A 27,126-nucleotide genomic window follows, 5' to 3' on the forward strand; every position below is an offset into this window, starting at 1 on the left:
CAACGTCCCGGTTCAAAAACACGTCGATGATGGGGCGAAGGACATATTCAGCGTCAGGAATATGTGGCGATACGCTCGAAGCGACGTAAGTGACTGCCTCAGGTGACAGACACACACCTTGAATCGAGCACAAGTGCGGTGGGGCGGTGCTCGGAGCATCGACGACTTGAGGCAGTTCCAACTGAAGAACGCCTGTTGCGCAGTCGATGAGAGCGGAATGATTGGATAAAAAGTCCAATCCAAGGATAACGTTGTGAGGGCACTTGTCGATCACAGTAAAGAGAACAGAAGTATGGTGGCTGGCTACACATAAAAGCGCAATACGCATTCTAAGAACAACCAGCACGCCGCCGTCGACAACATGAAGCACTCGGGCAGCTGCTGCTGGGGTGAGGACCTTCTTTAAACGTCTACGTAGGCTAGCACTCATCGCAGATACGTGGGATGAATACTTTGTTTAGCGCAAAACAACAGACACAAGAAAGACGACAGGACAAGGCGCTACTCTCAACTGACATCATTTTATTGCGTCACTCCTTTATAGAACAGCTGAAACTAGAGCATCAAGCGGGGGAGCCACTAACATCCGATCCCAAGAGCGCACTCATGCGACAGCAGAATCCAAAAAACCAAATTCAGCGCTCTACAAGGTTAAGGAAGGCACACTAATGCACTGTGACCCCAATGACTGAATGAAGAATGCTTCCGATAACTCTCGGGCGGTGGTGTCACGGCTCTTTTTCAAAATCGTGATATCACGAAACATGGCATTGCACTTGCATATTTTGTAATGCTGAGCCAATGGGAACCTGTGCCTGTTGGTATGGATCGCTCATGTTCTCTAAGGCGCTCGTTAACACAGCGGCCTGACTGCCCTACATACACTTTGCCACATGACAAGGGAATCTTATAAACCACACCGACGCTGCAATCTACAAACTTCGCGTGGTTCTTTTCACAATCTGTTTTTTTTACTTGTTTTACAAATACGGCTGCACAACATTGACAGCATCTGAGGAGCGCAAAACACTACCGGAATTTGGTATCTAGTAGCGACATTCTTTAGATTGTGAGCCACTGTGTGAAAATACGGCACAACTTCAGGCCCTTTCTTTTGTGTGATGCAGTTTCTTTTGTGCAGGTTCCCTTTCAGTTTCTGAAGCAATACCTCCAAGACTGACGTCCCCACCACGCTTGGGTAACCAACAGCCTGCAGCCTATTTAACTGTGCAATGAAACTCATGTTCGCAGAGTGATGACAAGATTTCATTAACGAATATTCTAGACACATCAAAGCAATGACGCGTTTCACAGTTTTTGAGTGCGCAGACGCGTAAGGTAAAAGTTCCTTACATGCACGTGGCGAATACATCCAACAGGCGTGGTCTGTTTGTAAGGATAGCTGCAAATCTAAAAACTGGAGTTTACCGTCCTTAGATAGCTCATGTGTGAAAGTGTTACGATCTAATGTTACGTGGGATCTAGTGTCGACGAGTGCTTGGAAAGGTACGCCGTCCATTTTAACGTCAACTACACTTCTCTTTGTGGGCAGAGACAGAGGATTTGCTGCAGTAGTAGGCAGTGCAGCACCACCTCCGAGGGCTGCATTCCTTAGGTTTCCGTAAGGGTGCGGCCGAAAGCCACAGGGGTCGAAAGGCAACGTAGATGCGGCGAACGAGACTAGTGTCTGCGTGGCGATGGCGAGTGACTGTACCACGTGTTCCTAGCAGAGTTGTCAGCGCTGTTAGACTCTGCGGTGTGCGAAACATTGCGGGCCTTTCCATTAAACGGCTCAGGTTGGTGGGTGTGCGAGGTGTTGAGGGCCACGAGTTGCGACGGTATCGGGCGACATGACCAATGCGGCGACCGGTGAAACATATCGGTTGGTCGTCCACAGTTCTCCACTCAGTCGGGTTGCGATTACGCGGAGAGAAGCGTCGGTGTGGATTGAAAATTGTAGAAGGGCGTTCGTTGGCTTCGGGGTTGGCGACAGCACAGACAGAATGCACGCCAACGTTTTCAAGTTCTTGGCGAACGATGGCTTGTACAAGGGGAACTGAAGGAAGGGGTGGCATCAGGGCTACGCGAACAGAAAGCTGCGGGCGCCATCGCGTCCAGTTCACGTCGAACGATTCGCACCACGTCCTCTAATAGCGACGCATGCTGCTGTGCGGGCAGATCTTCACACGTCGACGTTGCGGCAGTGTTGGTAAGTCTGGCGAATGGTTGCAAGACGCGTCGGCTTTTGGCCTGCTCGAATTGTTGGCACTCTTTAATGATAGTATCAACTGTAGAGCAGCTTTTGCACATAAGCAGATTAAAGGCGACGTCAGCAATGCCCTTAAGAACGTGCCCGACCTTCTCAGCTTCTGTCATGTCGTCATCAGCTTTACGACAAAGTGCCAGCACGTCGTGGATGTACGAGTCATTGGGCTCCGTGGGGGATTGGGCACGGGAGGCCCGTTCCTGCTTTGCGGCAATTTTACGGCCGGCTGGTTTGCCAAACAACTTTGTCATTTCTCTTTGCATTGGTCCCAGCTGGCTAGATCCTCTTTGTGGTTTTCGTACCACACTTTTGCCGTGCCTGTTAGGTAGCACAACAGGTTAGCTAGCATATGCGTAGGGTCCCATCTGTTGATTCCACTCTCGCGTTCGTACATACCCACTCTTCAACGTCGGTGCAATTGGTCCCGCAGAAAGTTCCAGGATCCTTGGGTTGCACAACCACAACCGAAGGTGACAGCGGCGCAGCTGGCGACGGTGACGTTGGAGGCGGCAACGGTGTTGATCCCGCGTGCTCATCGTCATTCATGGTGCGGACGGCGAAGCGACGTCCACTGCGGAGCCTCGTTTCCAGCCGTGGTACCCCGTACCTCCACCAATATGTTACGATGATGTCGGGCGTATAGAAAGACTGTATTTACGATATGTAAATAAGATGAGTCAGAGTAGTTAAGATGGCTGACCAACAACAACGCGCAGCAGCCAGCGTCTCGCGATCTTCTTCTTCCTCTCTCTTTCATCTTTCCGTAACAATATGGTGGAAACAGCATGATTTCTACAGCTGCATTCGACGTGAACTTATACGTGCCGACTGTGGACGTGCCGACTTAAAGAGAGAGAGAAAAGACACAACTTGACTGAGTCTTCAATAATGTGTCGTCTTCTGGATCTTCTCCCGCCCACGTGCAGCCGATGGTATCCTCTGTCCATTATCGCAGAAGCTAGGGCTGCCTCTTGCGCCCGGCGCACCAACTGTTGCGATAGTAATGCAGGTAAGCGCGACGATGTTACTTCGTAGTGTTTTCGGGACAGGGGAGGTGGTTGCCTGTCTGGCACTGGTAGTGTTATAGCCCAATTTTGTGAGAATCTTAATGCCTGCATTGGTAACGAGTAGGCGTTCCTTTTGGATGGCCAAATATGTCTCGATAATTTCACGGGTGGTACTATTGTGCACTCCGAGAGCGGCCAGGCGGAAGGTGGCCGTGCTAGGAGTTAGTCCCAACGCGTGTTTGTGGGCTTTTGTTAAGGAACACCAGCCTTGTTTAGCTCAATGGCCTTAAGGGTTAATACGGAAGGGAATATATAATGTGGATTACAATGAGTGCGTGTATGCGGCAGTTGATGTCTCCTTCTATGAGCCCATAATGACGTGACGTAACACAGGTGACCATCCTCATCCCCTGAGTAGTGGCTTGTGTAAAACTCCGGATGTTAAGCGCATCCCCTCCGTCAGGATGAAAGTGTAGCCCCAGGATGCGAAGTGTGGATAGCGCAGATAATGTGGCTCCTTGTCGTGTGAGGCGGACGGTCGGTGCGGTCTGGTGTCGTGCTTGGTGTCTGGGGCGCAGTATGCGAAACTTGGATTTCTCGGGCGAGCACCGCGAGACGAACACGAATTTTGATGTAATCTCCGACGAAGTGTTATACAATTGTACGTACCCAGTTTATGTCAAGTAGTGCATGTTAAAATGACAATAGCATTTGTACTCCAAGGAACAAACGCTAAAAGACTGTTAACTAGGGCCGATCATGAAACACAGTTTCTACGTACCGTTAGCTGCTACGAGAAAAGTTCTCGGGAACATGGGCCAATCTCGAAGGTAGCGCAGACTAACACAGCGCCGCAGAGAGTAAGCTGTCACACCGAAACAACACAAGAAAGTGACAGAGGACGTGCCAAGTTCTGCAGGGAGCTGGCTGGCTTTGGAACGAGGGAAGTCTGCCTGCTATCGTGGCCTAATTGTTAGAGAACCGGGATGCTGTGCTCGACGGCAGAGTTTCAATTCGCCCGTCGCTCACACACGAAACTTATTTTTATGGAAACGAGGAGAGACAGGAACCTACCTGCCGCAAGGGGCCTGCCGTATCTCCTATTAGACTCGTATTGTTGTGATAGCAATTGTATGGACGCTCGAGGCGCATTCCCGCCCTCGGAGCCTCCGCCGGTGTCGTGATGTCTTGCTGAGGACACATGCGCGGCTGCTCGCTGAGAGGGTCTCCATGCAGAAACGTGAAGTTCGTGTGGCACGCACAAACGACGAAGTGGCGCAACAACGCCACGCTCAATCGCCTCGGTAGCAAAGCAAAGGCAGCGTTCTGACCAAGCAGGTTGGGGAGCTGCTGTGTCCGGCCTGAGCAGATAAACTCAAGCCAAAATTGCCTATTGTTTTGACGGAAGCGACTAACGCCAAATCTCGTGCCGCCATCGAAGATGGATGGATGCATGGCTGTTATGAGCGTCCCGTTTGGAACGGGGTGGTGGGTTGCGCCACTAAGCTCTTGCTATGGTAGTGGTAGTGGTACCCTCGAGGTGCGACGCCTGCAGCGCCCCTGGCGGCGCTTATGGCGCCAGCGTTGCGAGGTAGCTGCCGCTGTTTCCTCTCCCCCGAAAGAGTTGAGGCGCGTCCACGTTAGCGGCAAACATGCCGTAACGGCGAACCGGCCTCCAGTGCCGTGGAACGTCTGCCGCGCGACAGGTGGCCAAAGTAGACGGCAGTTGGGCCGGCGCACCGCCCGCTGCACGACCGACGGGCCAATGCGCGAAGATGCGCGCAGCCGGTGAAGCAAACATAGGCTGCAGCTTCTGTTCCAAGCAAAATCATTTCCGCTAAGTGATGCGCAAATTCTAGGTACTTTTTACGAAAATCGATACCCACTGTCAAACGTCAAACACGAACGAGAGCTCCGATACTTGTCGAGCTCGGCTGCAGTGCACGGCTTCCGACGGCATTCGACCGGCTCGGCTGTGCTCGCATCGCAGCCGACGGCACCGCTAATATTTGCGTATTTTCTTCTTTGTGTATAATTATTGCGAAGACCGACGACAACGGTAAGAAAATGTTGCGGGTTGTAAGCGTCGGTGATTCATTCCGAAGTGCCGTCAGCTTTAGCGTTGAAGCGAAGCGGAGAAGGCCTAGAGTAGTGTTCCTGTACATGCTCCCTTATGCAGCAGAACTGCGCATAAGTTTTCCGGCGCCGCTCGCACCAGTAGTCGCGGAGCGCTATCACATGATGCTAAATGACGTCAAATGTTCCACTGCACCGCTGCGAAGCCAACCTTACGGGCTCGACGCCGACTCGTTGTTTCCGTCAGTGCCATCAACATTGCAATTAGCGGACCCTCGAGCTTGCGTTGCATTCATCGGCTCCGCGTTGCCAGTACGGTATACGACGGTATTAAGTCAAGGTCTTTGGTCAAGCGATATGAAACAGGTCATATTGACACTTTTATTCCAGTGTGACGGGGTACAGCGCACCATACTGCGCAAACCGCACGAGAAGTGGGAATGCTTTTTACGCGGTACCGTGCGGACAGACAGATGTGCGCCGGCGACTGGTATGGCTACTGCGTATTGGCCGAGGCAGGCCGGCTCCGAGAGGGACCAGGATATGCAAGCTGCGTTCGCCTTGTTTACACTAGAGAAACATTTATCTCGAGTAGCACCCCTGCTAACGCTGAGATGCGTACGTATGGCATGAGGGGTTGTTCACCTGTGCGATTTTTGGCATATATGTGCAGCGCGACACAGACGCGGGACAAAGAACGAACGACACGTCGATGTCGCGCTGCACGTGTACGCCAAGAATGTTCACTTACCAACTCGCCGAATTCGCTGTGTTGCTTGTACGATTATTCTGACTACGCGGGTCTAGAACAGTGGGTTCAAAACAGTAAATGCTAACAGAAACAATTTGCCCGTTGCACCATGGTATGTCTCTCCTCTGTTTTTATTTATTTTTTTAATTTTTTGTCGCCGTTCTAATTTATATGTAACGTCGATTGATGTGCTAGTGTTCATTGGTTTGTAGTAAGCGAACTCCTCGCACGCTTCCGTATTATGAGACAGCTGTGATAGCTTCACCATTTACCGCCCGCGATATCATGCTTCTTCGATCAGCCTCACACGACATGAGGAATGTAAAATTCTGCCTGTATGTTTAATGAGAGCTGTATTAAAGTAACGTGCCCTGAGTAGTATGAAGGAGATCAAGAAAAATGTGTTCTCATATTATAGTTTGCGATGTGTGAACAATTACTTTCCAAGTTTGCCCTCTTGATGTGATTAGTGCAATAAAAATAGCTTGTTGTTACTCTTAATAGATGTTACCTTTCCAGGTGCTTTGAATTCTGCCCCCAAGGCTCCAGGAACTAGCACTCATGCCCTGCTGCCAGCAGCCATTGATCATCCACTCCCTTGTAGGAAATAAATTTGATCTAGAAGATCATGCATCTTGAATCTTTTTCCACTTGCAGATTTGCTGCTACGAAACAGTTGCTACGGTTTGCTACGAAACAGTTGTTTCGGATTGACTCTGCGGTATGAGTCAATCGTAGAAATAAGCACTGCATAAAATATGCGCATGTGAACATCTGAAATACGTTCCTACACGTGTCTGCACCGCACATATAAAGAACGTGCAGCCGCTGTGAACGACGGTTAGTGATAAATGACGCTCTGTTGACGGTCACTGACATAAGTGTAAGCACGATAGTTCGCTTCGCGACAATCATTAATCGGCAGGTTTCGGTAGCCAGTATGCGCTCACATAATTATCCACCTTACATATGGGAAGCTTCCTTTCGGATTTCTTGAGAAGGAAGCTTTCCTTCCGAAAGGAAGCTTCCTTTCGGAAGCTTCCTTTCGCCTAATTTCTTGCCTTCCAGCCTCGGCAAGAAAACTTCATATGCATGCATGCTCAAAAACATTGCACCGCTTTTTAGTTGCAAGGTATACTGCGCGTTTGTACTCGAACTTTCGAGCTGTTCGAGCCACGGCCGTAGTCAGGATATTATTTCGGAGGATTGAAGGGGTCCTACCCCCTATATGCATGTTAGTGCGTGTGTTTGTATACATGACTCTATATATATACTGGCGCCGACAAAAGTGGTATATCCCACGCAGCGGGAGCCGGAGCAGCGGCACACTGCATCGCGACGCCATCTACATTGACACGAGTCAAGCGACATGCCGGCAGATAATAAAGGGCACCCATTGGCTGTCTCGATCCCAGATGCTGCCTGTAGATGGCGTTGCGATGCAGGGAAGCTCGCAGAAAAATTGAGTATGAAGAACGGCTGAGGAATACGGAAGAAAGTAAATGGGCTGGGAGAGTGTTCAGGTATCTGTACAGGAAAAACATTGGTTCACAGTGGAGGAAAAGAACTAGGAAGCTTACCAGCAAGTATGCGGCCTGTGGGGTGGGCAACACAGCAACAAAGAAGGTCAAGCGGGAAGTTAGAGAGGCTGAATTAATCTCGTGGGTGGCGGCAATGGAAAAGAAACCTGCCATGAGTAACTACTTAAGAGGAAAAAACGAAATCAGGAAAGAAACCATTTATGATAACTCAAAGGGAAGCTCATTACTTTTCGAAGCGAGATCGGGATGCCTTAGAACACGCACCTATAAAGCGAGATATAAGGAGGACGAAGAAGCACGTGCTTGCTGCGGTAAAGCTAGGGAAACGACGGAGCATATTTTATTAGAATGTGAAGACGTCTACACAGCGGTCGATTTAGGCACCACTGGCCTCCTTGAAGCCCTTGGGTTCAGCGGGAGCAATGGTAAAGCAAACAGGTCCGCAATAGACATTAGTAAGAGGCGATTGGAGGATTGGTGGAAGAAAAGTAGGGAAACGACATAAGACGGAGACGTACAAAAACACAGTTCGCAAATAGGGGATCAGAAAATTTGGACGTGTTAGTTCATAGTGTTTTTTTTTTCTTTTCTTTTTTTCATGGGTTAACCTAGGTAGGATATCAGGCAGCATAGTAGCAAGAGCTTGGTGGCGCAACCCACCGCCCCGTTCCAAAGGGGACGCTCATAACATCCATCCATCCATCCGTTGCTCCTGCTCTCGCTGCGTGGAGTATACCAGTTTTGTAGGCGCCTGTACATACAAACTAAAAATGTCGGTGGGTTGGAACCCTATCCCCTCTGGCTACGGCAATGGTTCGAGTGTAGCCTGCATTTAAAACGTCCCATCTTGCTCAGCACTTGCGAACAATTGCCGGATGTAGCTCGCGACCAGCAAACAAAACTGGCAAATGGAACATCGCGCGGCATTTGCCTCCGTCGCGCGCGAGGAGTGGCTTCACTGTATAGCTGAAACATAATGCCGGACATACGCGCAACTCCGCACCCTGCGCGCTAGAACATTGCAGTGCGGTTGAGTGACGGCGCTTTAATCACTTTACCGTGGGGGAACTTGTGCCCGCCAAAAAGCTAAACGAGAGTCTCATTAGAACGTCCACAGTCTTTTCGCAAGAGACCCGCACTTCTTCCCTCGTGTCTCGCGCTGATGACACGTTGCTCCTATTGTGAGTGACTTGCGAGCCCGTGTTGCCCGCTTCACTACCACTATCTTTCGCAGGTAGCAGCAAACAACTGGACGGACGCAGGAGGCGGCTGGCGCGCGTAATTTGAAATCATCTTGCGTCAACATATATATATATATATATATATATATATATATATATATATATTGTAAAGGGGGGTTTATTCGGGTCGTAGAGAAGCAGCGACCAACGCGGCAACAGCAGGTAGGGCGCAGCCAGCGAGCGAACTGGGTACGAGCCACGCGATGTCAATGGGACTTTTCAGCCTGCCGATCTTCTTCGTCACAATCACTCCCGGAATTGAAGAGTAGCCATCCTGGCGACCTAGGAAGAGGTGGGCGGATCGTAGTACTGCTTCAGCCGGTCAATGTGTACAGTCTCTCGCCCTCGTCGACGGAGATCGGGAGATGGCGATACGGGTTCGACCACGTAGTTCACTGGTGATGTTTGTGCAACCACGCGGTAGGGCCCGTGGTACTTCGGGATGAGCTTGGACGAAAGGCCAGGAGCAGCAACAGGCGGGATCCAAAGCCACACGAGTGAGTTGACGGGGAAGGGGTGAGGGGGAGGATTGAGGTCATGGCGCTCTTTTTGGCGGCACTGTTGAGCAGATGTCAAAGAACGGGCCAGTTGTCGGCATTTCTCGGCGTGCTGAGCAATCGCAGAAACAGGTGAGCATTCAGCAGGGTCCGGCCGGTACGGGAGAACAGTATCAATGGTGCTGGAGGGATGGCGGCCGTAAAGCAGGAAGAATGGCGAGAATACAGTAGTGGCTTGAGAGGCAGTGTTATATGCGTAAGTGACGAACGGAAGTACAAGATCCCAGTTGGAGTGGTCAGATGCAACATACATTGATAGCATGTCACCAAGAGTTCTGTTGAATCGTTATGTTAGGCCATTGGTCTGTGGATGATAAGCAGTGGTAGTGCGGTGAATAATTTGGCATTCAGATAGGAGTGACTGCAGGACGTCTGAGAGGAATACGCGGCCCCGATCGCTCAACAGTTCGCGAGGGGCGCCATGGCGGAGAACGAAGTTGTTTAGTATGAACGAGGCGATGTCTTTTGCTGATGCAGCAGGCAAGGCGGCGGTTTCGGCATACCGTGTCAGATGATCTACGGCCACAACAATCCATCGGTTGCCAGCGCCAGTAGATGGAAGAGGCCCGTATATATCAATGCCGACGCGGTCGAATGGTTGAGCTGGGCAGGGAAGTGGTTGGAGAGGTGCGGTGGAGAGATGCGGGACACATTTGCGTCGCTGGCAGGCAATGCAGGAGCGCACGTATTTGTGGACGAAGGTGTACATCCCTTGCCAATAATATCGTAGGCGAAGCCGTGTGTAAGTTTTTGACACTCCGCCGTGGCCACACTGCGGGTCAGAATGAAAAGCGGAGCATAAATCTTGTCGTAGGTGGCGAGGCACTACTAAGAGCCATTTGCGGCCGTCATTTCGGTAGTTGCGGCGGTATAAAAGTCCGTCGCGGATTGTGAAATGCTGCGCCTGTCGGCGTAACGCTCGAGGTGCCGAAGTTGCCGGAGGATTTGATAAAAAGTCGAATATCATGACGATCCATGGGTCTTTTCGTTGCTGCGATGCCATGTCCAGGATGTCAAGTGGTGAGATGTCATATCTATAAGTAGAAGTGCTGCTGTCTGAAGTAACTGGGGAGCGCGAGAGGGCATCGGCGTCAGAGTGTTTGCGTCCAGAACGATAGACGACACGGATATCGTATTCTTGGATTCAGAGGGCCCACCGAGCGAGGCGGCCCGACGGGTCTTTTAGGTTGGATAACCAGCAAAGAGCGTGATGATCCGTCACCACGTCAAAGCATCGACCGTAGAGATATGGACGAAATTTTTGAAGAGCCCATACGATAGCTAGGCACTCTTTTTCTGTGACTGAGTAATTGGCCTCAGGTTTCGTGAGGGCACGACTAGCATAAGCGACGACGTGTTCGGCGTTAGTGTTCTTGCGTTGTGCGAGCACGGCACGAAGGCCGACACCACTGGCGTCAGTGTGAAGTTCTGTAGGTGCGCTTGGATCAAAATGGCGCAAGACTGGCGGAGACGTGAGGAGGTGACGAAGAGTCGTAAAGGCATCATCAGAGGCTTCCGACCAACCGGAAAGTTCATTGTCGCCTTGAAGAAGTTGGTTAAGTGGTGCGATCACTGTAGCGAAATTGCGAACGAAACGTCGAAAATAGGAGCATAGGCCAATGAAGCTGCGCAGTGCTTTCAAATTAGTGGGCTTCGGAAATTCGGATACGGCGCGAAGTTTATCAGGATCAGGAAGAATGCCTTCTTTGGAGACAACGTGCCCTAATATAGTCAGTTTTCGAGCTGCAAATCGGCACTTCCTTAAGTTAAGCTGGAGACCAGCATTCCGGAGACAGGTCAAAACTTGATGTAAACGCCGAAAATGGGTCGGAAAATCAGGGGAAAAGACGACAACGTCGTCGAGGTAGCAGAGGCAAGTATGCCACTTTAGGCCACGTAAGATGCCGTCCATCATGCGTTCGAAGGTGGCGGGTGCATTGCACAGACCGAACGGCATAACAGTGAATTCATACAAGCCATCTGGGGTTACAAATGCGGTTTTAGAACAGTCAGCGTCCGCCATGGGCACCTGCCAGTAGCCAGAGCGGAGATCTAAGGAGAAAAAGAACTCCGCTCCTTGTAAACAGTCAAGTGCGTCGTCAATACGTGGCAACGGGTATACATCCTTTCGGGTAATCTTGTTAAGCCTTCGATAGTCGACGCAAAATCGTATGGTGCCGTCTTTCTTTTTAACTAGGACGACTGGTGATGCCCAAAGACTACTAGAAGGCTGGATGACACCGCGATTGAGCATATCGTTCACCTGGTCATTGATAACTTGTCGTTCAGTCGCCGATACTCGGTAGGGACGCTGTCGAATTGGTGCGTGGCTCCCAGTGTCGATAGTGTGAGAAACAGTCGTTGTGCGGCCGAGTGATGTTGCTTGGCAATCGAAGGAGGAAGAGAAGCCTTGGAGCAAGCGAAGAAGTTCGTCGCGCTGCGTCGTCGTATGGTCACTGGCAATAGCTGGCGTAAAAGAACCCGGTAGGTACTGTGGACGCGATTCCTCGAGAGCAGCAATATAAGTGGAGTCGTCCATCGTGTCAAATATTGAATATGAAGTCAGTGGCTCTGCTTTGCCAAGGCTTTCACGGCGGCGTAAAGTAATTGGTTCAGCCGATGGGTTGGAGACGCACATGAGAGAGGCGCCAGCTTTGAACTCGAGGACGGCGAACGGCAGTGGTAGTGAACGGCGGCGAACGAAGAGTTCAGACGGAGCGAAGAGTACTGTGCCGTCATCTACATAGTCACAAGAGATACTGACAAGGGTGGAAGACCAGGCAGGTATAATGGTGTCTTCTGAAACAGAGATTTTGCGGCAATGGTCCTTATGGTCACTGATAATATCGGTCGAAAACTGAAACAGCTCGATTTCGGCGCGGGCGCAGTCAATGATCGCATGATGTGTGGAGAGAAAGTCCCAACCTAATATGACGTTGTGTGAACATGATGGCAACACGACGAATTCTATGATATAGAGGACGTCCTGAATGACGACACGAGCAGTGCAGGCGCGGGATGGCTCGACGTGCTGCGCATTGGCAGTTCGAAGAGACAGTCCAGAAAGCGGCGTCGTCACTTTTCCGATCTTGCGGCAAATACGGGCATCTATCGCTGAAAGTGCAGCGCCGGTGTCGGCAAGTGCTAGCGTCAATGTTCCTTCTATTGCGACTTCAATAACGTTCTTCGGGGAAGTGTGAGGCCTTATACATTTCGCTGGCACCGCAGTTCTCGCCTCCTCAACTGCGATATTTAGTTTCCCTGGCGCAAAGGGCTCCGACGCCGGTGCATGGGTGAAAGCGAGCGGCGGCGAGGAGAAGGTGAACGGCGAGCAGCGGAGAATGCGGTGTCGACAACAGGAGGAGAGTCAAAGGTGTCCGAATAGTTGCGGCGTTGGTGGAAACGTGGCGCATATGCACGCACATTGTTGGGGACGTTGGGGGTAAGGAGGCGACAGTGACGAGCTGGACAGTGCTACGTGTCCAGCACGGCCACAATAAAAACAAATCGGGCGATTATCTTCCGTGCGCCAATGATCTTGAGGTCGTGTATACTGCACCAGTGGCCGGACCGGAGCGGATACGGGCGGGCGAAGGGGACCATAGGTCTGTGGTGCAGGCCTCGAAGCGACTTCGGCGTACGTCAGGGGAGCGGCAACCGGAGCCTGCTGGAGAGAAGGTGGAATGTGGTCGGCTACCTGCTCCTTGATGACAGATTGGAGAGCGGGCGCCAACGGAGAATTCGACTGGCCGTGTGTGAGGGGAATCAGAGAAAGCTGACGAGCCACCTCTTCACGGACGAGCTCCTTGATCTGTAGCAGTAGCGACGTATTATCCGGGGAAACAGCCAAGCTCGACATTGAAGTTGCCTGAGGAGGAGATTGGCGGGTGGCTAGGCGTTGTTTGCGGAGTTCGTCGAAGCTTTGGCAGAGACTGACGAGTTCAGAGACTGTCGCTGGATTTTTCGCCAACAGCATCTGGAAGGCGTCGTCTTCAATGCCCTTTAAGATATGGCGGATCTTCTCGGCATCAGCCATTGTGACGTCAACGCGGTTGCAGAGGTCGACAACATCTTCTATATAACTTGTAAATGTTTCACCGCACTGTTGCGCACGACTGCGCAAACGCTGCTCGGCGCGAAGCTTGCGAACGGCGGGGCGCCCGAATACCTCCGTTACGTTAGTTTTGAAGGCTTGCCACGTCGTGAGATCACGTTCATGGTTGCGGTGCCACACGCTGGCGACACCGCTCAAATAGAACGATACGGAATTCAGTTTTTTGGTGTCGTCCCAGTGGTTGTGGATGCTCACCCGGTCGTAGTCAGCGAGCCAGTCTTCTACGTCATGGTCTTCGGTACCGCTGAAGATGGGTGGGTCGCGTTGACGCAGCGGGCCGGGGCAGACCACGGTAGTCACCGGGGCAGCGGGTTGTGGTTGCGGTGGTCCTTCTTCCGGCATAATGAAGACAGGCTGCAGTGTCCTGTTGCGAAGTTCCAGAATTCCGGTTGTACCCAGCAGCTCCACCAATTGTAAAGGGGGGTTTATTCGGGTCGTAGAGAAGCAGCGACCAACGCGGCAACAGCAGGTAGGGCGCAGCCAGTGAGCGAACTGGGCACGAGCCACGCGATGTCAATGGGGCTTTTCAGCCTGCCGATCTTCTTCGTCACAGTATATATATATATATATATATATATATATATATATATATATATACAGCGACCTAGTACAGCGACCTATCGGCTCCGCCTGGCGAGCAGCGGCGGTGAGGCTGCCGTCGGTACCAGAGTGACCACTCCTCGGTCGCTGATAGGCTACTTCGCTGGACGGCTGCCGTCCAAATAAGTCCCGGTCCCACTCGCTCTACGGCAAGGAAATCTCGCCGTTTGCGAGCAAAACCACCATCGAACGGCGGTCCGCGTACGGCGTGCGGCGATTTGCCGTGCCGGTAACGTGGACAGGCCTTTGCCTGCATGCGTCACGTAATGAGAACACCGTACGAGGAGCACAAGCGCAACGCTAAACCTTGCTATCGCTGTCAGTGCTACGCCCTTCCGGTGAAACTAACTGATCTATTACCACTAACTACAAACTAGCAAACATACCGATTACATTTAGGTCATAAGCAGTTACGGTAGCACAACAAAACAGCAAGCAAGCAAGCAGTTAGGTTGTTCCACAACTTTACGATCAAGTAAGCATGGACTGTGTCGCGGCTCCCGAGTTCAGGAGCAGAGCAAAGTGGGACCCCTTGGTGGCGCGGCCGATAGGGAACTTCTTCAAGCGATTCGTACCGGTAGCAATCTGTTCGAGCTTTTCAAAGGACTACATCCGCTATCAATCGCATCTTGTGGGCGGATCTTCTGTTGTTTGGCTTGCGCTGGGCTGGCCACAACGCCATGTGTCAAAGTGCTCTGGTGGAGGTGTTTGTGAAGCTGCTAGTCGACAGCTCTGTGCTCTGTGTCTTGACTACCGGTGGTGCAAAGAAGTGCCTCGGATACCTGGCCGCTTTGAAATGGCAAAACTTCCAGGTGTCGCACTGTCTTGCTGCGGTTTTACTCAGGTGAGCTATTTTCTCAGTCGAAGTAGTGTGCCACCAGCTACGTCCCGTTACTGATAAGTAATGTCTGTGGTGATTTTCTGTAATGGCTGGGACTGTGTGCGCCCATTGTCGTTGTTGCCGCCCCCGGATTGCAAGTCCATTGAGTGTGCATTCTGTGCTAGCCATTATCATTTACAACACGAGTGATGTGGCATAGGAGAGGCAACCTTTAATTATATCACCTCGAAGAAACGGGTTGAGTGGAGCTGTAAGGCTTGGAGAGCATATTTTTCCTGTTCGGCAGATTCGTCCCGGCTAATGACAAACATTAACAAACGGCTAGCTGTTCTTTACTGGGTCACTAAGCAAGGCGAGCCTATTTCTATGGTACAAGCAAAGTGGGATCTATTGCTTGCTTTGAAACCCGAAATGAAAAAGTTCAGCAAGAAGGTGGAACACATCCAAAAATCTTTTTAGTTCCTCTCCAGTAAATAGGACTGGATTAGAGCAGACCTTAAAAATATGACCTTCTGAAATCACACAATTGTGGCATGAGATTTTACACCAACAATGAATCATCCGACAGCATGCACACGAAATGAACGAGTTCAAACTTTATAGCCCGGCGTCAAATCTTGAATACGTGCTTTGCCTCTCGACCAATGAAGACGACCTTGTTGACATCCTAAACTATATACTTAAAGAAGGTTAATATAGCCTCAAAGGTCATCGGTTGATTGCCTGTGCGAAAGGACAAACCAGCAATTTTCATGATTAGGTTTACTAATCTTGTTGTTCGTCACGCATGGCTTGCGACGTGCGGCTAGTTCCACTGTCTCTCTCAGAAGGGTGAGGTCTTGTGGCTCAATAAAAGTAACCGAGATTGTGTTGAGCTGCCAGGTCTGCGGATGAGGCGCAACAGTACAAGTTTGTCTGGGTCAAGCGAGGGAACATTTTCCTTCGCAAGGAAGAAGGCGACAATGCTATTCATGGGAATGGGCCACGGCAGTGCTACATTTAGCTGACTTTGTCGCGTAGAAAAATGTCTTCATATAATGGGAGATAAGATCAGAGAAAAACAGCTCTACCAGACGGGACGAAACAAAAATGAGCGGACAGACACGTTGCTGGGAGATAAGTTTCTTTGTAGCTCTTCATATCATATGTGCAAACACTGGGCGCATCGATTTTAATCTATCGTTGGTACCTTAAGCGGCGTCTTAGCTTTGGCGTTGGTTAACGTCATTCACAAAGAAACGCAACTGTACTGTTCTGATGGTTACCACGCGTACTTTCGTAAAAATAATGATAAACGTGCCGTAGGTGTAGCCGTGTTCGTTAATAATAACTGGTTGTGGCCGCCTCTTGGTTTCGCTTTCACTCATGCTTAATCACTTTTACTTCGTATTTGCTGTTGCTTTGATTGCTCTCTATAGGCCGTCCGAAATGAATAATTTTGCTGATAAACTGCGACTGGTGACTTTTCACTTGGGTACATGTGCATAGTTGGTAATAATAATATTGATTTGGTGAAAAACAACCAGAACGTTACGGTTGAATATTTGAGCACAATTGCCGACACCGAAATCGAACCCGGACGATTGGTAAATCGCCAACACGTGTTGAATGTTGAAGTGATACGGTCGTTTTATCATGCTTAGGCATCGTTCTGTTTACTGCTTTGTACTGTTATACAAAGGACAAAACGGAGAGAGAGACTGACACACATGTGCGCACACGTGTGTCAATCTCTCTCTCTCTCTGTCTGTCGGTCTGTCTCTTTAGTTTTTCGCATAACACTATAGCGCAGTAAACAAACGACGCCATGCCAACTACCCACTGAAAAGAGAAACCATGGGCTTTTTCTCTTAAGTGATGGACAAGTTCCGCGATTTCGCACGTATGCTGATCGTGAGCTGCATGTCGGAGAAATGACTGCACACATTGCAAGGCCGGCCTTGAATCGCAGAAGACTGCCCATTTTCTAGGACTTTCAGCATTTTCAGGGGATTCGCGGCCACGAGAGCATATTGGTGACTTGTGCACGTTGCTTCTAGATACTCGTATCCTGCCGCGTGCTTACCAAGACTGGGCGCCGCGCAAGCTTCTCGCCATCGTCCCTTCACCCCATCGTATCATCGAGCGCCCTAACTGTCTACTGGTGCCTCCGTTGCGTGACACCGCGGAACGGGACCCAACCTGTGACGTCATAAACGAAGACAGCGCCGCCTGGAGCAGACTCACCACCAGGGACGCCTATAAAGCCATCCTCCGGCTTCGCACTTCTGGGATTCGCGGCCACGAGAGCATATTGGTGACTTGTGCACTTTGCTTCTAGGTACGCCTTTTTTACTTATTGCTCACTTTTAGAATATTCCTGTGGCCGCGGATCCCAGTTGCTGCATTTCAATGGGTGTGGATTTGTGCACGTATCGCGCTCGCATCGGCTCATTTTCTTCCTGTCACATACATGTGGGTGAACAAGTCTATCCATTTAGTCCAGGGGCGCGACTAGTCCGTGAACTTTCCCCGAGACCCACTTCATTCCTGCTTTCTACATGTCTGACCCTACTTTTGCTTTGTGCGGGAGATGTTGAAGCAAACCCCGGTCCAAAGATTGATGATGTGCTCGCACTGTTAAAAGAATGTCATGCTGAGACGTCAAACACGCTAAAACAAATCAAACAGGACATAAACAACATCCAGGGCCGTGTTGCTGTGGTAGAGAAAAGTATGTCCGTTATACTTGATATGAAGAAAAACTTCGACACCGTGTCTTCTTCTGTAGAAGACGTCAAGACAAATATACGCAAAACAAACGATGAACTTACAGGTGTAGTCGAAGACATGAACAGCAGAATGAGAAGGAACAACTTGATTATCAAAGGACTCGCTGAATAAGAGCACGAAGGTTATGCAGAAACAGAAAAAATAGTTAAGGACTTCTTTAGCGAGCATCTTAAGATACAGTGTGGTGACATCGAACGTGCACATCGCCTTGGCCGGCCACGTTCTGATCAAGCTCGACCAATTATAGTTAAATTTCTGAACTTTAAATCTAAACTCGAAGCATTTCAAAATGCGCATAAACTAAAACATCTCACGGAACCAAAAGTTTGGCTAGACGAAGACTTCTCCCCGAAGGTCCTACATGCACGGAAAAAGCTGCGCGACTTCGCCAAGGCCAATATCAGAGAAAACGAGCGTTATTCTTTAAGATTTGATAAGCTTCACATAAGAAATTTTGTTTACCGGTATGATTCGGCAACAGATAGCGTGAAAAAACTTTTTTCTAGACACTCGCCCCCAGAGAATTGACAGTCTACCCCAAAGAAAGTCAACGATAACAAAACCAAACCAATCTCCTTGATCTTGGCAAACTTCCGCAGCATACATAACAAAGTAGACGCACTCAAAGCTATAGCACATACCTGCTCAGCTGATATCATCGTGGGTACGGAAACGTGGCTAACCGAAGACGTTGCATCTCACGACATCGCGCTTCCACCATCGTTCGTTTTATTTAGGAAAGATAGGGCTGATTCTCGACGAGGAGGAGGAGTGCTCATTGCGATTAACAAAGACTTCCATGCATCTCTTACCCCTATCGACTCTCCCTTAGAAATAGTCTGGGTTTCTGCTCAACTTGGTCATAAGTTCTGCATTATTGGCGCCTGTTATAGGCCACCAAGTAGCCAACCTGAATTCATTGAACTGTTAAATGACGCTATCGAGCAGATCCTTGTTAGGCACCCGAATTGCCTCCTATTTTTAGCTGGCGACTTTAATTTTCCCGCGATTAACTGGACGACGCTAACTGTTGGCTCCGACAATAACCGACAGGAGAACATTAACTTTCTTCATTTACTTCAATATCACCAGCTCACCCAAATTGTTCACGAGCCCACTCGCGGTAAACACATCCTGGACCTCATCCTAACAACCCATCCTGAGCTCTCAGACATTCACGTCTTGGAAGAAATAAGTGACCACAAAGTTGTGCACTGTTCTCTTCTACTCCCACGTACCGACAAAACAAAAAACACGAAGCTTATCTACAACTACGCACGTGCGGATGTTGAAAAAATGAACCTGTTGCTGGAAACTTTCACAAATAGCTTTCAGACCAATTTTCATAACCGTACGACTAACGAAAATTGGAAGTTGTTTCGTGACAAACTCAAAGAAATTGAAGATTCCTGCGTGCCAAAACTAACGATAAGTACGCGTACCAACGATCCTTGGTTCACCACAGACGTCAACAGGGCACTAAATAGGAAAAAAAGAGCATTTAGTAAAGCGGTTCGATCAAAAGAAGCTACAGACTGGGAAAACTATAAAAATATTTCCAAAATAGCTGAAAAACTAATTTCTGAAGCCAAGAACAAATATTTTAATTTTACGCTTCCTAGTTTGATGAAAACCAACCCTAAGAAATTCTGGAACACTGTTAATCCTAAAACCGCTAGTACCGTTCCTGTTCTTTTGGACGCCCACGGCAGCACTCTGCCTATCGAACAGTGTGCAGAACAATTCAATAGCCACTTCTCACAAGTTTTTACGAATGAATTGCCCATTTATAATCCACTGTTGCTTCCTGAGGCCGATATACAGATTCCGTTTTCACCCATTCACATATCTGCGCTTGGCGTGGCTCGTGCAATTGAACGCCTACCACACCACACCAGCCCAGGACCCGATGGTATCAGCGCGAAACTCTTAAAGATTACCTGCCAACACACAGCTTTCCTGCTATCTCTCATTTTTCAACAGTCACTCGATACGACATGTGTGCCAGAAGATTGGAGATCCGCTTATGTAATGCCGGTATTTAAATCTGGTGACAGATCCGTTCCTAATAATTACAGGCCAATTTCACTAACATCGATATGTTGCAAGGTGCTCGAACACATATTATACACTAACATTATGACTCATATTAACCAGAACAACTTGCTTCATAACAACCAACATGGCTTCCGCAAACATTTATCGTGTCAGACGCAGTTATTTGAGTTAATAACGGACCTTCATCAAGCAATCGACTCTTCCTTCTACATTGACTCCATCTTTATTGATTTCTCTAAAGCATTTGACCGCGTGCCTCATAACCGCTTGATGATAAAGATACGCAACCTGCAGCTGGACCAACGTACTACGCAGTGGATCAACGCATTTCTAACAAACCGCTTTCAGTCAGTTAAGTTAGGAAGCTTCTTATCAAGACGTACAGGCGTTGCTTCAGGAGTACCCCAGGGTTCGGTGCTGGGTCCACTGCTTTTCTTAATATATATTAATGACATCACGTCGAACATAACATCATCAATACGGTTATTTGCAGACGACTGCGTAATTTACCGAGCAATATCAAGCCCTTGCGACATCATTGCTCTCCAGACTGACCTTGATGAACTAACTCACTGGTGCGCCAGGTGGCAAATGGTTGTTAACGCAGACAAAACTAAACATGTCAAGTTTACTTCCGCTGCTAACACAAGTGCTAATGCCTACACTGTTAATAATACTATCATAGAAACTGCAGCGTCGGTAAAATACCTCGGCGTAAATCTTACCTCTAATTTATCCTGGAGCACTCATATAGAAATGATTACTACCAAAGCCTTAAAAAAACTTGGTCTTCTTAAACACCGACTACACCAAGCCAACCAGGATACAAAACTTCACGCATTCAACATGCTAATCAGGCCTGTGATAGAATACGCCTCAGTGATCTGGAACCCTCATTATACCTATCTTATTAACATGTTAGAATCTATACAAAACAAGGCTGCACGATTCATCCTTTCCCGTTACTCTCGATATCAAAGTGTAACATCACTGAAAATATCGCTCCATCTCCCGCCTCTGGTCATGCGCAGAAAATTCAGCCGATTATCCTTTTTCCACACTCTCTACCACAATAACACACCATTTGCAAGTTCCCATCTTCTCCCGGCGCCGCACACATCGGCTCGTGTAGATCATATGAAGAAGATTAAACCTATTTTCGCTCGAACAGAACGATTCAAATACTCACCTTTGATCCTGGCTATCGAAGAGTGGAATTCGCTTCCTTCTAGCATTGCGGCTATCGCTGAAACATCATCATTTCAGACAGCTCTTTGGTCATACTTAGAAAATTCCAGCGTAAAATGATGTGCGTCGTTGTTTTCTTTTCCTTTCTTTTTTTTCGTTTTTTTTTCTTTTCATTTTTTGTGCGTGCCGGCCGTATTGTTGCGTGAAATGTTGGATGCCATGTTTTGGAACTTCTGAAGGTGCTTTTTCTTCTTTTCTTTTGGAATTTGCTACATGTGCAATTTTCCAGTTCCTGTTCCTAGCCATTGTTTCTTTCTTAATAACTTGTACCTGGCTTCTTAACTCGTTTATTTCTGTATTCAGCCATTTATAACCTGTGTTGTATATTTATAAGTTTTCTTTGATGAATCCCCCCCTATGTAATGCCCGCATTGGGCCTTTAGGGTATTGAAATAATAAATAATAATTTATCACTTGAAGCGCGTCGCGGAGGGGAGCGAGCTCTGCAGCTGTAGACGTAGTGACATGGGAAATCTTGAACCGCTTGGTTATTCTCATAGCTGGTATAACTACAGCGCCACCGGAACTGGTTGATGTAGTTGATCCATCAGTGTAGAGGTGTGTGCAGTCGCTATATTTCTCGTACAACAGAAGTAAAGTTAGTTACTTGAGCGCTGGTGATGGCAAGTCCGACTTTTTCTGAAGTCCTGGGATTGTAAGGTTCACTTGAGTACGGCGTATACACCATGGAGGAATGGAAGGCCTTGCCGCAGGTGTGTAACCTGACCTCAAAGAGGCACAGTGCGCGAAGACAGTCTCACTGAATGTCGCGTGGGGCCTATCTACTGGGAGACTTGCTAGGTGATGGGTAGGGGTCCGGGCGAAATGTCTTATGTGCACACGCATTGTTTCAATGCTAATGTGCGTTCTAATAGTGGAATCTTGAGCGACTCCAATAACTTCAGTCGTTGACGCACTCCGCGGTAGACCAAGACATATCTTGAGGGCTTGGGCTTGGATGCTTTGGATTATATTCAGGTTAGTTCTGTAGGTGTTGGACATGAGCGGTAGGCTGTACCGCAGAAATCCAATAAAGAGGACCCTGTACAGTTGCAGCATAGAGTGTATTGGCACTCCCCAGGTCCTTCCTGCAAGGAACTTAAACATACGGCAATTCCTGTCAGGCGTTCTTTCACATAATTCACATGAGGGGTCCAGGAGAGATTTTTGTCAATGACGACCCCTAAAAATCTGACTCGTACTGTACGAGATCAGTCGTCTGTCGACGGATATCACGTATTGAGACATTGATTTTCTGGTAAATGCCACCACTGCGCACTTTTCATATGATATATGAAGTCCTTGTTCCCGAAGGTAGGATGATGTTAAAGTGGCTGACTTCTGAAGCCGCGCGCGAAGCTGCAGTCGCGTCACAGCCGACGTCCAAATGCAAATGTCGTCGGCATAGATGGAGAGAAATCACTGACATGCCCCAATTTGACACGTTACTAAGAATCTATGACTATACACCCGGGACACTTTCTGTGGCAATGAAGGGAAAGCTACGGAGGCAAAGCGCGCAGAAGTGAGAGAGCTTCTGAAAAGAGTTCCGTGTTTTCATCCACGTTAGTTTAAGCTGGGGAGGAGAAAACGTAAACACCTTTTTAGCAACAGTTAATTAAGATAAAAGATTCCATCAATGTAAAAGTTTGCTTATTTTGCGGCTTTTCCTTTCCGCGTCTGGGCAAACGCGAAACCGTCCCACGTGGAGCTACCTCGATTCGGCGTCTGTTCCGAGCAACCAAAAGCACTGTCAAACGCTGGCGGACTACTTGGCGCCCTAACACAGGTGCAGCAGCCAGGCAACCGTGGCTTTCCCTTCATTGCCACAGAAAGTTGTCCGCGAGTATAGACTAATTTTTTTCAAGCATTGCATAATACTCAAGTGTGTCAATGTTTCATGAATTCCTCATGCACGCATGCGAACATCTTACAAAATAATAGTGGTAGTAAAACAAAGATAAGCTGCCCATGGATAAGCAGTGGCGTTCTGTTTGAAATCGCTTAGAGGCAGAGCGCGTAGACAAGTTGCCAGCGTTCCCCGAATAACGATAACCCGCGTAGCGCTTTAAATAGCGCGCGCTACAGAGCTGTCTCTCTGCTCCGTACCGAAGAGAAGCTCTCGAATGCTTTAAAAGCTTTTTTTTATGGGGTTTTACGTGCCAAAACCACTTTATGATTATGAGGCACACCGTAGTGGAGGACTCCGGAAATTTCTACCACCTGGCGTTCTTTAACGTGCACCTAAATCTAAGTACACGGGTGTTTTCGCATTTCTCCCCCATCGAAATGCGGCTGCCGTGGCCGGGATTCGATCCCGCGACCTTGTGCTCAGCAGCAGAACGCCATAGCCACTGAGCAACCGCGGCGGGTTTCAAAAGTTTGGTCAATGACTTCAGAAGCCACAAGCATGACAGTCGGCGCCAAATAAAGTTTTTGACTCAGTATCTCTTACGTTAGCGGATAAATTGAACGCCTGTGGTGTACGTGTTCCGCATTTTAATCTGGCATATCATTCAGCTTACAGGTCAAGGCAATCCGTCTTTGAATCTGCCTTTTGCCAGAACATACTGAGTATGATCTTTGTTGCATATTACTCAGATTTAAAGCTTGTGAGTCATTTTGCTAAATTAATTTCAATTGATGTGCTTTAAAGCAAGACTGAGAACCCAAGCGTTGTACTACTGGCCCTAACAGTATCATTGACTATATCCTTACCACACAAGTCGTTCCGCACAGCCTAAAATTACCGTTATACTGTTATACAACGAAGCCAGAAAGCGGATAATAATTGCAGGATTTCCAATTTCCATATTCTCATTTATTGCTCTAATGCTAGAGAAAACATGTTTACGTGGTTATGCTCGCATTCCTGGGAAGTCCTAGCTTTATTCAGGAATCAGCGCAGTTTATAGGCGTCGTGGCATCGAGCTATCTTCGGAGGATGCCTCAGGCTTTCTAAATGATACAGTTCAAGGAAATGAATTTGATTGCGCTCTTTCGTTGACGCCTCACTGACATTTGATTCCATTATTCATGTCTTGTGGAACAAGTTATAGAAGTCGACGAAAGCTTCAACGATAATCTCCTAAGATGACTGGCGCTGACTCCCGCAGCTCTTTAGCCTCGTTCAACGCTTTTCAAACTTCTTAATCCTCGGACTTCAGATAAGCATGCGTGAAAGCACACCAGTCGTATTTACAAGCAGGAAAGAGCACAGTTTTCATTGCTTATCATTACAGATTTCCCCTTCTAGTAAATAGCCGCAAGTTATGTAATGATCGCGCTGTCGAGAGCTTGTTCAAAGGGAAGCTTTGACTTCGTTTGGGTTAGGTTCAACGGTAACTCACCTCGTTTGCGAGCGACTCTGAGGCAAAGGCAACGTCCAAGGCGTCAGCGAAGTTCAGGCTGGAGTACAGGATGCCGGACATGAGGAGGCCGGTCGGCGTCGAGGAATCAGTCAGAGAGTAGAGCACGGCACACACGACACCCATGTTGGCGCCGAAGGACAACAGCAGCAGAGTTCCCAAGAGTCCTTGAGCAGCTCCAACCATACGTAGCACAGCCTCCACGTTAGCCCGGCAATCGGTCAGCACAGTGCGAAGGTCATCGCTCCTGCGAGTCGGGGAAGAATGCGTGGAACACGATGAACGAAAGACCGATCCGCGTCGCTGGCGTCACCGGCGGCACTATGCTCAATGTGCTCTGTCTAGTGTTGGTTGTGCGGCAGTTGAACGGTGTACCACAGTGTATACACGTCTAGCAGCTGCCTCGCTATTTGCGAATGAAGAGAAAGTCCACGAGTACTGAAGAAATTCTGACCGCTAGCACATTTACAAATGTGGGTGCCTTATGGCAGCTCTTTAAAAACGCGCCACAGGCACTCATAGAGAAACATGTTCCATCTAAAATCTTCACTGGCGTACACAGGCGAAACAAGTCGTGGTTAACCAAACACATTAAAGGTCTACTAAAGCGCAGATATCTGCTAATTATCAGGTATAATAGAAGTAAGAACGCCGAATTACTTAATAAAGCAGAACAGCTATGGACAGAAGTAAAGTTAGAAAGAAAGAAAGCCAAAGATACATTTTACTCTACCCTGAACGATAAGCTTTAGCGCAACCAAAAGGAGCTGTGGAAGTTCGTTAAACGAATTGAAAAAGATGAATGTGCCATTCCATCCTTAACTGTTGGAAATGATTACGTAACTGACGAAGTGAAAAAAACCCCGATGCTTCAACAATTACTTTACGTCCATTTTCTGTACATCCGCTTATAACCCTGTTTTAGAGCTAGTAAGCTATAGTTTGCCCAATGTGCCAGATATATCTGTATCTTACGACGGAGTTGTGAACCTACTGTCTGAATTAAGGTAAGATTCTGCTACTGGCCCAGATGGTATTCCATGCGTTGTGTTGAAAGCTTGCGCACCTATTGTCTCAAAATTTCTTATCATATTTCAACTGTCACTTTCATCGAAAGAGCTACCATCAAGCTGGAAAACGGCTAATGTAGTCGCAGTTCATAAATATGGCCTTTGGAGCTTGGTTTCCAATTATAGTCCGATTTCATTAGCTAGTGTATGCTGCAAGACGTTAGAACACATAATAGATATCAGCGTTTATCATCACTTAGCGGAAAGCAATTTCCTCGCTTATAATCAGCATGAGTTCAAGGCCGGCCAGTCCTGCGTGACTCAATTGATTGAATTTTCCCAAGATCCCTTCTTTTCATTTGACTCCGGCACACATATACGCTGCATCACGTTGGATTTTCGAAAGATATTTGGTGCACTTCCACGATTTTTTACTCCATTTCGAACTATCCTAGCTTGGTCTACCGCAATGCATTCTTAAATGGCTAGAAGATTATTTGACAAACCGATACCAAAAAGTAGTGATCAATGGTTCAGCTTCAGATGTAATATTATCAGACGTTCCACAAAGGTCCTTGCTGAGACCACTTTTATTTTTGGTCGATGATAATGAGGTAGGCTTACACATTACATCCAACATTAGATTATATGCCGATGACTGTGCGATTTATAGGGACATTAGAGACATTAACAATAAGATAGGCACCCCTACCTTACCGACAGATCTAGACCAAGTGTTGTCATGTCCGGTTTTGTAGAAAGCGTGAAGCCACAGGAAATTACTGCTATTTAAATGATCAACAAATAGCAATAACTGAGGAAGCAAAATACCTGGGAATCATATTTTCATCGAACTTAATTTGGAACAACCATATAAACTATGTAACCGTAAAAGCTAGCCGCGTACTTTACTTTTTGAGAAGAAACTTGGGAAAGCATCGCATCGAAAGCATCGCATCGAAAGAGGTTTTACATTTTTCAAGTGTTTGCCCTACCTTAGAATATGCTGCTTTAGTGGGACCTTGAGTCTGTAACTCTTGCTAATAAGTTAGAATCTATTCAAAATAAGGCAACGCGGTTTGTAACAAACTCTATCAAATTAACACTAGCGTCACCACCCTAAAAACATGCTCAATTGGGACAGAATTGATATCCGCCGTACCGTATCTACGTGTTCACTATTAAATCAAATGGATCGGAACAATTCCGTCGTCAACCACCGGGTTTTCCTAAAAACCTATCTACGTATCACAAAGACATGAGCATAACAGAAAAATACGCGAAATTTCTAGCCGAACGAAAGTACTTCAGTCTTGTTTCTTTCCTCGCACCTATAAACAATCTATCAAACTGTCTCACGCTGTGGTGTCCACAAATCGCAAAAATGGTCTGTTTTTTCTAAGGCGGCATATTTGTGATAGCGCGTAACGCTTATCCTGACTTGTAGAAACTGCACGCTTTGTGTGTTTGCTCTTGTTGTGTTTCTTGCTTTCGTCATCTTGCAACCATTATTCGTCTTTGTTTCTTTCTGTGACATCTCCCCTACAGCATTGCCTTCGGGCGATTTTTGGAATGATAACAAAAAATAAGCTTCACCCTTAACTTTAGGAGGTAAGCAGCGTAGCCTTCCAGTGGGGGGAGACAAATTGACATGTAGGTTCGTTAGCTCTTTACCA

General features: G+C 48.1%; 2 protein-coding genes across 4 annotated transcripts in view; one reads left to right on the plus strand and one right to left on the minus strand.

Annotated features, from left to right (window-relative positions):
• LOC139059426 (uncharacterized) overlaps positions 1 to 27,126 on the minus strand; it is a 56,348-nt gene that overhangs the window by 10,880 nt on the left and 18,342 nt on the right. Inside the window, exon 4 of the mRNA XM_070537848.1 lies at positions 24,423 to 24,687. Within this exon, the coding sequence (XP_070393949.1) occupies positions 24,423 to 24,687 (265 nt within the window). The remainder of the gene's footprint in view (positions 1 to 24,422; positions 24,688 to 27,126) is intronic.
• Positions 14,207 to 27,126, plus strand: part of LOC135919827 (uncharacterized) — a 167,889-nt gene continuing 154,969 nt past the window's right edge. Inside the window, exon 1 of one of the 3 annotated variants that reach the window (XM_070537852.1) lies at positions 14,207 to 14,997. In XM_070537852.1, coding sequence (XP_070393953.1) covers positions 14,635 to 14,997 — 363 coding nt within the window. In that variant the 5' untranslated portion in view covers positions 14,207 to 14,634. The remainder of the gene's footprint in view (positions 14,998 to 27,126) is intronic. The other 2 variants (XM_070537853.1, XM_065453775.2) reach the window with 2 other exon arrangements.

The sequence above is a fragment of the Dermacentor albipictus genome, chromosome 4, assembly GCF_038994185.2.
Source record: "Dermacentor albipictus isolate Rhodes 1998 colony chromosome 4, USDA_Dalb.pri_finalv2, whole genome shotgun sequence".
Lineage (NCBI taxonomy): Eukaryota > Metazoa > Arthropoda > Arachnida > Ixodida > Ixodidae > Dermacentor > Dermacentor albipictus.